Source organism: Microdochium trichocladiopsis (assembly GCF_020744255.1).
Source record: "Microdochium trichocladiopsis strain MPI-CAGE-CH-0230 chromosome Unknown B0I36scaffold_6, whole genome shotgun sequence".
Classification (NCBI taxonomy): domain Eukaryota; kingdom Fungi; phylum Ascomycota; class Sordariomycetes; order Xylariales; family Microdochiaceae; genus Microdochium; species Microdochium trichocladiopsis.
This window is the reverse complement of record NW_025763549.1, coordinates 2,299,191-2,310,973: the sequence shown is the minus strand read 5'-3', so window position 1 is coordinate 2,310,973 and position 11,783 is coordinate 2,299,191. Positions and strand designations below refer to the sequence as shown.

Below are 11,783 nucleotides of genomic sequence, written 5' to 3'. Positions count from 1 at the left end.
GGAGCAAACCTCTTTCTTCTTTGAAGATGTGTATGCGACTGCACCTCGTGACAGAGGCTCGGTCTCCCTATGGCGTGATGGGACGACCTGCCCTGAGTTTTGGCAACAATGCCTGTCGTGTGATTGCACAAGTCGCAGGTGGAAGCGAGGAGATAATCGTGGCCGCCCGCCGGCACCCGCCGATCGCAAGCCACGATGCCAGGCCCAGCCGCCTTCTCCCGACCGCCGTGTCTAGCGCCCGTGGAGACCCCTTAGTTGCCTTATCGCCTGGATGATCCGGGCCGGCGTTACGCACCTGTTTGCTGATCCACCTCTCTGATAGGCTCCCGCCTTTATCTTCCAGTGGCTCAAAGGGCCACAGCTTCGCTTCGACCTTCCAGGCCATTACATCTCATGTGCTTGCCCATGTCCTCTCCAACTTCAAAGGCCTCTGCGAGTGGGTGTCGCCGGAAACGTCCTCGCCCTCGTCGACTCCGATGACGGATTTGCACGTCCGAATGGGCTCCATTCCTTCGCCTCGACATTCCATGGTAGCAGGTGCGAAACTTGCCACTCTCCATGTGCCCAAAGCCGAGGCGGCTCCAAAAGGGTGTCTCCGCGTCTCCACTCTGGTACCTCGATACGCGCCAGGCTTAGGTATCGTGGGACTTCAACGCCTCGGAGCCGTCTCCGCCCTCAACAGATAAAGTCAATCCCAGAGGCCGCTTTGCAGTCTTTCAGCACTCTTCAAAACACCTGGACAATCTCGCCTTTGTCGCAAGTGGAGTTTGCCCCTTGAGCCGTCTGGATTGGGATGCATCGAACCCGAGTCCACACATCATCACTTCACTGAATAATCATGGAAAGCACTCCGATGCAGAATGACACAGTGGGCGATCCCAAGCTCAGCATCAAGATTGCCATAGGTCAGTATTATCATGTCCCGTCTGTTCTCATCTTCTCTTGGTTGAGTCATGTCTGACTCTGGGACTGTCAGACCGAGGCGGCACATTCACAGATTGCCTGGGCATCGTTCAAGGCCGAGAGCAGGACATTCTCGTCAAGATTCTCTCACAGGACCCCGCCAACTATGCCGACGCTCCGCGTGAGGGCATCCGCCGGATCCTCGAACTGGCCACCGGCAAGAGCTTTTCTCGGAGCGAACCAATCGACACCTCACAATTTCAGGAGTTGAGCATCCGCATGGGCACCACTGTCGCGACCAATGCGCTGCTGGAGCGCAAGGGCGAACGGGTGGCTCTCCTTATTACCGAGGGCTTCGCCGAGAGCTTGAAGATTGGTCTCCAATCCCGGCCAAAGCTTTTCGACCTCAACATTGTGAAGCCGGATGTGCTCTACGAGACGGTCGTCGAGGTATCAGAGCGCGTCACACCAGAGGGCTACCAGCAGAGCCCCACGTACGATGACGACATGCTCCAGATCGAGAGAGCCGCCGAGCGTGACCCTGATCTGGTCAGGGGATTAAACGGCCAGATTATCCGTGTGCTCAAGAAGATTGACACAGTCAAGGTTAAGGCTGACTTGGAGAAGCTATACACCGACGGATTCAGGAGTATCTGCGTCTGCTTGGTCCATTCTTATACGTTTCTCGAGCATGAGCTGGAGATACAAAAGATCGCCTCGGAGATCGGATTCACCCAGATTACACTGTCATGCCTCACTCTGCCAATGATCAAGATGATCAACCGTGGCATGTCGGCAACTGCAGATACGTATCTGACGCCCGTCGTGCAGCAGTATATCAAGGGGTTCCAATCTGGCTTCAAGGACGGACTGAAGTCATCCAATACCCGCTGCGAGTTCATGCAAAGCGACGGTGGTTTGGTAGACGTGCGAAAGTAAGCAAGCGAGACGTCCCCACTGTTAGCTTGTCACACTGCTAACAACCCTCCCAGATTCAGCGGGTTGAGGGCCGTTCTATCCGGCCCCGCTGGTGGTGTAGTCGGATATGCCAGAACCAGCTTCCACCCCGAAGAGAACGTCCCAGTCATCGGCTTTGACATGGGAGGCACAAGCACCGACGTGTCTCGTTTCGATGGTTCGTTCGAGCATACCTTTGAGAACAGCACGGCTGGAATCTCCATCATGGCCCCGCAGCTTGACATCAACACAGTTGCTGCTGGAGGTGGAAGTATCCTCCACTGGAGGCACGGCCTGTTTGCCGTTGGGCCCGACTCGGCAGGCGCGCACCCGGGACCTGCTTGCTATCGCAAGGGCGGCCCTCTGGCCATCAGCGATGCTAATGCATTCACTGGTCGGCTGATCCCTGACTACTTCCCCAAGATCTTCGGCAAGCGTGAGAACGAGCCCCTGGATGTGGAGATCACCCGCCAGAAGTTCACCGAGCTGGCCAAGCAGATCAGCGCCGAGACGGGTCAGACCAAGACCCCCGAGGAAGTTGCCATGGGCTTCATTGAAGTGGCAAATGAGACCATGGCCAAGCCGATCCGAGCGTTGACCGAGGCCCGAGGCTTCGACACTTCTTCACATCACTTGGCCTGCTTCGGCGGAGCTGGCGGCCAACATGCCTGCGCCATCGCTACCTCGCTGTCCATCCGCAGAGTCATTGTACATCGATACTCGTTGGTCCTCTCGGCGTACGGCATGGCTCTTGCCGACACAGTCCACGAGGCGCAGCGGCCGGCCTCTGGGGCCTTCAAGTCCACCGAGTCCGTACAGCCCATCATTGACGAGCTCAAAGCCGAGGTGACCAAGGAGCTCCTGACCGACGGTGTCACGAAAGACCGCATCACCCACGAGGTGTATCTGAACCTTCGATACCAGGGCACCGACAACAGTATCATGGTTCTGGAGCCTGCTGGTGGAGACTACCTGGCGGAATTCACTCGCCAGCATTTCAGAGAATACTCTTTCACATTCCCCGATAAGCAGGTTCTCCTCGAGGACATCCGGGTCCGTGGCATCGGCCAGTCCCTGGATGCCGTGAATGAGTCTCCATATGAGGAACTCCGTTCTGTCAAGACGTCGGATGTTGCTGCGGGCGCGGAGGACCGCAAGTCGGCTGTCTACTTTACTCAGTCGGGTTGGGTTGATACACCCGTCTACTGCCTTGAGACCTTGACCCCCGGCTCCATCATTCATGGCCCTGCCATCATCATCGACAAGACCCAGACTATTGTGGTTGAGCCCCGTGTCAAGGCCACAATCCTTAGCTGTCATGTGATCCTCGACCTGCAATCTTCACAGGCACGGGAACTCAGCGAGACCAAGATTGACCCCATTAGCCTTTCCATCTTCGGGCACAGGTTCATGTCCATTGCTGAACAGATGGGCCGGACCTTCCAGAAGACCGCTGTCTCGACAAACATCAAAGAGCGCCTCGACTTTTCATGTGCCATGTTCTCACCCGAAGGCCGCCTTGTGGCCAATGCGCCCCACGTGCCGGTACACCTGGGCTCCATGGAATACGCTGTCCGGTTCCAAAACCAGCACTACCGGTCGACCCTCAAGCCTGGCGACGTGCTGTGCAGCAACCATCCTGTAGCAGGCGGTGTTCATCTTCCCGACATCACTGTCATGACCCCCGTGTGGGACGAAGCGGGGGAGAACATTATCTTCTGGGTAGCCTCCCGTGGTCATCACTCCGACGTAGGAGGCATCAGCCCTGGCTCGATGCCTTCTAACAGCAGATTCCTGTACGAGGAGGGCGCCGCTGCCGTCAGCTACAAGCTTGTGAGCAATGGGAAGTTCAACGAGGAGGAGACTCGCAATTTTCTTTATGATGAACCCTCTCAATACGAGGGCTGCAGCGGTTCTCGCACGTACAACGACAACGTATCGGATCTGAGAGCCGCCATCGCAGCCAACCGCAAGGGTGCACAACTGATCGACGTGCTCATAAAGGAGTTTGGCCTTCCGGTTGTGCACGCGTACATGAACGCCATCACTGACAACGCGGAGACGGCGGTGAAGGCTTTCCTCCGCAAGGTAGCAAGGACGGCCAACAACGGTCGCTTGTCATTCGAGGACTACCTGGATGACGGGTCAGTAATCAAGCTGGAGATCCGCATCGATGCCGAGACGGGCCTGGCCGACTTTGATTTCACTGGCACGTCCCAGGAAGCCTTCAACTGTCTCAACACCCCCAAGGCAATCACCCACTCCGCCGTGATCTACTCTTTACGCTGCCTTATCAATGTGGACATCCCTCTCAATCAAGGCTGCCTGGCACCCATCAACGTCATCATCCCCGAGGGCACTATCCTCAATCCCTCACGGTACGCCGCCGTATGTGCCGGCAATAGCATCACGTCTCAGCGCGTCACCGACGTCATCCTGGGCGCCTTCAAGGCAATGGCCGCGTCACAGGGATGTGTCAACGTGTTCGCCTTTGGCATGGGCGGCAAGGACGCCTCTGGAAAGGACGTGCCTGGCTTTGGCTACATCGAGACCATTGCCGGTGGCCACGGAGCGGGACCCAGCTGGCACGGCACATCTGGAGTGCACGTCAACATGACCAACACGCGCTGTGCCGATCCCGAGGTGTACGAGAGCCGCTACCCCGTCATCCTCCGACAGTGGACGCTTCGGAAGGGAAGTGGCGGTCGTGGAAAATTCAACGGCGGCGAGGGCTGCGTCCGAGATGTCGAGTTCCGTATCCCCCTGTCAGTGTCGATGCTGAGCGAGAGACGCGTCATGCGTCCGTATGGTGTTGATGGAGGTGAGCCGGGAGGCAGGGGTGTCAACCTGTATGTCAAAAAGGAGGCAGACGGCCGGGAGAGAATCATCAACATTGGCGGGAAGATGGAGCTCAAGGTATCGCCTGGCGAGCGCGTGATTATCAACACGTAAGTAAACAAAGTCGCCCCATCTTCTTCCCGTTTTCTGCAATTAGGGACATTGGAAAATACTGACAGGCGAAATTCTAGTCCTGGAGGTGGTGGTTGGGGTGTGGCCTCGGGGGGTGAGGTGAATGGCACGGGAGCCATCAAGAGTAACGGTACAGGGGTCGCCCCGATGTCAACGTTTGAGCCACGAGGGAGTGTCCACAACTGGACCATGACAGCAGAAGGAGTTTAAATGGCATTGGCGTACATGAATCGGATTTGTCTTGTATGAACTGGCGCTATGATTTTGTCGCAGTTGACTGCGATTTTGGTTCGCGAGCTGCACTCGGAAAGTGATGACGCTTCATGGACAGTTTGGATCAATTTTCTTCTTCAGGAACTATGTGCTCCTCAGCCGTGTCAGCCTGACATCAAAGCCACTGCAGGCGAAGGCAATGTACTAGTGGTTTGGTGGGATGGCCAGTCGCCATAACTACGTACGTCAGTCATGGTTGCCCTGAGCGGAGCCGGATACGCCAGACCGAGAGGACCCACTTCCATGCGGATGCCACACCGGACATTTGCTGATAAGAACGGGCGGCGGGAACTCATGGCCCATAAATCATGGGTAAAGAAGCGTCCCTGCGTCTCGCTTCCGACGGCAGTCTCTTCCTTCCATGCAATCAAGCTCCCCGCCCCCTCCCTCCACTTCTCAGACATGCTATTAGTTGATGTAGAATTGCAGAGAAACTACGCGCAGGCAATGGCTACGTGCCTTTGGGCACTGACTTAATTCAGAGATTTTGGAACTAAAATAGCTGCCAACCGCACCACGTCCAATCAGCAGCAGCGCCGCTTATCTCTTGGGTCCTCACTAGCCCTCCCGTGGGCCCGCGTGGGCCTGCTTCCCCGCGTTCCAGGGGAAGCCGTGACCCATGCTGGGCCCGATTTCGCCCCTTCTTCAGCCCATTTCCTGTCAATGTCAAGGTGCGTCATGTCCATCACTTCTTCATCCATTATCACATGCTACTCCGCCCACGTGGTTCGACTACTATTTCCGGCCTCTAGGAATCATGAGATGTCCTGCCGAATCCAAAGCCAACCCCGGGTCCTCGAAGGCATTGGAACGAGGCAGCCAGAGGACGAGGACTGGTTGCTGGGCATGCCGTGGCCGAGGTGTGAAATGTGATGGTAGGACGGGACCCCCTGCCGCGCTCGGCTTGACTTTTTCCAGGATCTTGGTTCCTTGCCACCTGCGGCAGCCAATCCCGTCAATCCTGGCCACGATACGGATGGTATACTGACAGCCTGTTCCGCAACAGAGGCGAGGCCAACATGCCAGAAATGCACCAAGCGTGGCCTGTCTTGCCAGTACGGGATCCGCCTGCAGTGGGTGGAGGACTCTGTTGCTCGAGGCATCTGCCACGGGCGGGAAGGCGTGTGGTCAGGAACTCACTCCAAGACAGAGGCAGCACCTGCAGAACGACAAAGCCAGAGTCAGCATGCTGACAAGAGCCGGACTCCTGTCAAGACCTTGTCAACATCATTGTGTTCCCGGCCTTCCCAACCAGTCACCTTCTTCCTCAACACCAGCACGAGACATATCTCCAAGTTTCTCGTCAATGAGTATTCCGACTGCGACGCGAATGGTGTCGATGTGCCGGCTGCGGAAGGCTCGGAAGCCCACAAGGACAATAATTTCTCGCCAGAAGAGCTTTTCAACTACCCATGCGTTGCACATTCACCAGACCGAGCATTGCGACACAGAATATCTACCTCGCAACGCAAGAAAACTTGGCCAAACATGACGCCAGCTGCGCCACTGAATTTGACTGGGCTGGCTCATCCTGTCGACGAGATGGACTGCCACATACTACAGTACTACAATCAAGTCGTATGCGCGAAAGCTAGCCTGGTGGACGACGAGCATCACAACCATTTCCGTTATGTCTTTATGCCGATGACGGCCTTTTCGGAGAGCACCTTGTCTGCAGTCCTGAGTGTAGCCGCGACAAAACTCTCCCTCACCGATCCAAGATATCGTCGAAAGGCTCTCCTTCACCGACAACGAGTGCTAGCCGGCCTGGGGCAGCTCTTGCAGTCTATATTCGAGGACTCAACGAGATGGCTTGAGGCACTGGCATGCACGATGATCCTCTGCTGGTGTGATGTGAGTCGTCAAATCAATGTATTTAAGACAAGTTGTCTAGGAGCATGTACTAATACTGTCCTCATTCCCAAGATTGCTGATTACTGTCGTCCTACATGGATCAGCCACCTAAAAGGTGTTGCTGGCATACTCGATGCCAGATCTGACTATGATACACGCGACGGGTATGCCTCACGACTGATACAATTTTGTCGGCAGTATCTAGTCTATCATCTTGTCATGGCCAAGGCAACATTCAGAATCGACAAATTCATATCCAACTCCGATCGCACATTGTCCAAACACCTCCTTGCCGACTCCTGGCCACGAGAAGTCGATACTCGATGTCAATCGTCGAGCACTAATAGCGATGCATTGAGCATGGACGAGGAAAACATATTGATGCAATTGTTCTCAGGGTATGAAGTCGACGCTCTTACCGATTCAGTTGCTGCTGAGGACATTATATCACACGACGACACCGCGGCATCGGACTATATTGAGTGCTTCCAAGGCTTCAGCAACTCTCTTCTTCTCCTCATCAACGAGATTTGTGATCTCTCAAATGGCTCTGAATCCAGGGAGATGGATCATGTCGCGAGTATTGTTGAAAGAATACGCAGCAATCTTGAGTCTCTGATACAGCTGGCTCCTGGTCAGAGTTACGACGCATACCTAGCACAGGCCAACAATGAGAGCTTCCACGGAAAGGGGAGCCTTGATAGCCGGTTGGAGGTCATCCTGGCCACGGCAGAAGCGAACAGGCTCGCCGCACTGTTGCTTCTCGAAGATACATGCGCTCTCCGCTTTCCAGAGTTGAAATCGCCAGGTACCACAAGCCGAGAAGAGTACATTGAGAAAATCATCTCCACAGTTGAGATGATCTGCGACAAGGAACAAGTAACAGCAGCACTACCTATCTGGCCTATATTCATAGCTGGCTGCTCCATCGTCTCCGAGGAGGGTCGGTTGCGGGTGTTGAGCATCCTGGAGAAATTCCAGGTTCCGCGGGTTTTCGGGGTATGTCCGCTGCGGCACGCCTCCATGCTAGCAATTGCGATTGTCAAACCCTCCATTTACATTCTCATGAGCTGACCACGATATCTTCTTGGGGGGGTGGATAGAGCATTCCACCGGCCTGTGCCGTGATCGAGCATGTCTGGCGTTGCCACGATCTAAAACAAGACGAGAACCCACGGAGCAGCAGTGCAAACCTCTCAAACCCTTCCATGATTCAACCTCCAAAACTTCCGGGCCGTAAACGGAGGCAGAAACGACATCAAGCAGAGCCAGTTAAGGCTTGCACCGTGGAATCGTATCCTTGGGAACGGCCAATGTTTATGCTTGGTGGCTTTCTTCTTAGCTTGACCTAAAGCATCACGACGAAATGTTAGTTACGATAACCAGAAAACTATAGATTTGGGCATTTGCAAAGCATGTAGGGCGCAGGAGCTTTTGTTTGAATAGCAATAGCGGGTAGCCAGGAATAACCGTAGGCAGTATTTGTATCATGCAAAAGAAAGACTATTTGCCAATGAGGTTCTTGCGCCTGAGTCCTGGTTTCCAGTTGAACAAGATAGATTCCAGAAAGAAATCAACCCAACCGTACTATGCATGAGCGTGTTATTCTAATTGCTACTCTTCCAAGCTCGCATGTGTGTTACGGCGACTCATGGGGAGGACGCGTGTTATGCTCCTCGGCGAGACCGTGGCCCATATGGTTTCGATGGTTCAGGTCGAGCTGGGATTGGATGTATTTTGAATTGTTCACAAGTGGATATAGGGAATCCGGACTTTTAAGTGCTTTGTCGCTTTCGGGAATGTGAAACTGGCGTGAATACAAGTAGCCCGGGGATCTCTGCTTAAACAGCCCACTAGCGATTTTCTCCAACACAATATCCTCGAGATCAGTCCTCGCGAATCGCACTTGCATTATACTAAGTGTTATCACGGTGGGTGATAGCTGCGAGTACTGGTTGTGGTTTAGTGCCTCTATCGGGCACAACGAGCCGATATATGGCTTGATTTTTGTCATTATCCTGCGCCTCGTAGTTCATTGACAAATAGTTGTATCTCCAATGAGTATTGCTTGGTGAAAAACATGCTTGATCCAGCCAGAATCATCTTCATCAATCCAAGAGGGTAATGCAAATTCTTGGGCGTTCTTGGCCCAACCACGAAAGCACGATGGAGAGCTGTCCCGAATAGGAGGGTCGTGCCTGAGGAAGATACCTAAGGAAGATTTGGGAAGGCCGGGGTGTCATGCACACAGCCCATCCTGGAGCAGCTGGCAAATGCCCTGCAGCCAGGCATTGTGCATGGATCCAGGATTGTCCTTGCTAGACTTTTGGCATCTGACGGGTATTCCTGGTTCATCTCAAGAGTCGACAGATTGCAGGGAACATGGCCCCCAACGTCTCGAATACTCACAAACTACGCCACAAAGCTTGAGGTCAAGCAATGACTCGCACTGCTGGTCCCCAGTGCATAGGATCTTGCCTTGTCTCCGTGGGGGTGCCGCTTGTCGCATGAATGCATCAGTTAATGGGATCAATCAATCAAGCACTCCTCTTTACGCGAAAAATGGCAGTCTGGAGAGGGGGCAAGCACACATCCAGACTTGCGCTGACGCGTCAGCCATTCGTGTGCACCACGTGGTCCGGGGGATGTGACACCGAGCGAGATCCTGCAAGTTCCTCATGCTTCCCCCGTGCGTCGGTCAACCTTTGACGTAATTGCAGCCTCGGGCAGCTCCTACTGCAAGTGACCAAGTGACAAAAGAGAATTGGAGACTAGATCCGGGTGATGGAGACAGTTTGGGGAAAGATGTCGCCGGCGGGCCGATGCGCCTGCGAGTGGCTGCACGTCGGCCGTCGATCGAAAATCACGATGAAGACGTTGCCCGCTTCCCACCTCGCGCAGGCCTGCTCACCGGGCAGGGCTCTGTAGTGCGGGGAAGTTGCCTGTCCTGATGGACGGCTGATCTGATGATCGTCTGCCAAGCAATCGCTGCCAGGAAGATCAAGTTGGGGTGGCGCACGCCTTGGTTGAGGGAAAGTCACTTAGGGAGAGTGTGTCACTTGTCAAGCATGCAGCGCAAAAAGACCTGGAGGGGCAGTTGGGCGGATGTGAGATCTGGCTCCGTGATTGAACATGGTCGCCCAGGACTACTAACTATACCGAGGCGTGATAGTGAGAACCAGGTTCAACTCCAGAGGGTCCAGGCGGGGAACTGTGGACAGATGGCCCGTGGCCTCGCACTTGAAGCGGAGCCGAAGACATGGCAGCGTCAGTGCTTCTGTTGGAGCAACCGGCAATTGACCGGTCGGATTGAAGACCAAAAGAGATAACAAAAACGTGGCCCTTTGTTCGTTGCTTTTGCGGCTGGAAATGCTCATTTCCCATGCGGCTCAAAACGCGGCACACAGCCCCGAGCCATGAACCAGCTGCAATTGCAACGGCAGCCCGCGGCTGACTCGCCGCGCTGAAGAGGCAGACCCAGTCGCGAGGGTTGCCGGTTACAGGCAGGCTGGTCCACTTGTCGCTGGGCGGTCTGATTCCTTGGTAATGATAACAAATCCGAGTTAAGGGCAGGGACCCTAGGACCCGTCACCCGTCAAGACGGAGGGGCCATGGGTCTTTGGCATTTTTTGTTGGGAGCCTCCAGAAAGTTCAGATGAGGCAGGTGAATAGAAACCTTGAGGCTTGATGCACCAAGTCGTTGCACGTGGGGAAGAACGCCACAGAGGGCTCTAGACGAACTGGAAAATGCGGAGAAGAGGCGATCGGGTGTCCAGGACAAGTTAGCAAACCGAGCTGGCTGGGCGGGACGGAGCGGGCTGGACGCCAGCCAGAAGAGGGCGCATTGCCTGCAGGATGCCACGCTAGAGAGGACAGGGTGCAGAACTCTGTATTATGTGTTGCGGCCTCGTGATGCGCAGGGCTTGTCAGAGGCAGGGGGTCGTGGCATTATTGCAACTTGGCTGGCGCTGTCCCAGTCTGATGCACACGGCCCGTCATCCACAGCGCCCAATGGGCCTCGAGACTTCGACAATGGCCTGGGTTTCCCCTTGTAGCAGCGCGGGGTCGTGCTGTGACCAAGTCTGCGTCGCCGTTGACACTCGCCGTGGCTTATACCGTTCCGGCAGACCCTCCCGAGCTGGCTGGGTATCATGGCGCACTACTACCGGCCAGGTAACTTGAATCAGTATAGCGGGTCATCGTAGCGTCGGCTCTTCTTTTCTTCTCCAAAGACCATGTCAATTATAGCAGCCACGTCGTTCCTCCAACCCGCCTCGCCGGCATACATCGGAAGCACATGATGCTACCTTACTGCGGCGAAGGGACACGATCGAGTGCTGCCCATACGTCGAGGCTGGGTACAGCTGGCCCACGTTTCTCCATCTGAGCCATTGTCTGGCCGCCTGTTCCCCGGCCAGTTTGCATTCCAAGCCGGGGCTACAATAACGAGTCAAGAACTCGGTGATGTTGTTGAGTGTCGCCCCCACAGATCGACCAGGACGCTCTAGCAAGCTTCCCTGCCGGCGGGGGCGCTTCACGAGGCTGGCTTCCTGCGAATCCATGCCGTTCGCGTACCCGCTGCTCTCGCAGATCAGAAGGAGCGGCTGTAGATTACCGAAGTTCCTGGCTGGATCGAATGGGTGCTCCCCCGACTGGTGCTCTGGTCACCCATGGCCTCCAATACTGTGCCTGTCACATGTCAAGGGCACTATCCCAAGCATCCTGCGTGGAGAGAGGACATGCTTCGAGGGTAATATGGCTGCATGGCGGTCGACAGGGACTTGGAAGCACCCCTGCAAGACACCACCCTTTCCCATTTCGGTCCT

The 11,783-nt window shown here is 55.2% G+C and overlaps 2 protein-coding genes across 2 annotated transcripts; both read left to right on the top strand.

Annotated features, from left to right (window-relative positions):
* Positions 1-838: 838 nt before the first annotated feature.
* Positions 839-5,280, top strand: B0I36DRAFT_385022 (Hydantoinase B/oxoprolinase-domain-containing protein; the record flags this gene model as incomplete). The annotated part of the gene is made up of 4 exons (XM_046161037.1): positions 839-905; positions 977-1,838; positions 1,896-4,808; positions 4,890-5,280. The coding sequence occupies 4 exons, from the start codon at positions 839-841 to the stop codon at positions 5,038-5,040; spliced, it is 3,993 nt and encodes a 1,330-aa protein (XP_046011824.1). The 3' UTR covers positions 5,041-5,280.
* Positions 5,281-5,473: 193 nt separating this feature from the next.
* B0I36DRAFT_133594 (fungal-specific transcription factor domain-containing protein) lies at positions 5,474-8,588 on the top strand. Its single transcript, XM_046148254.1, has 4 exons — positions 5,474-5,978; positions 6,110-6,957; positions 7,030-7,956; positions 8,061-8,588. The coding sequence occupies exons 1-4, from the start codon at positions 5,723-5,725 to the stop codon at positions 8,307-8,309; spliced, it is 2,280 nt and encodes a 759-aa protein (XP_046011823.1). The 5' UTR covers positions 5,474-5,722; the 3' UTR covers positions 8,310-8,588.
* The last annotated feature ends 3,195 nt before the right edge of the window (positions 8,589-11,783 follow it).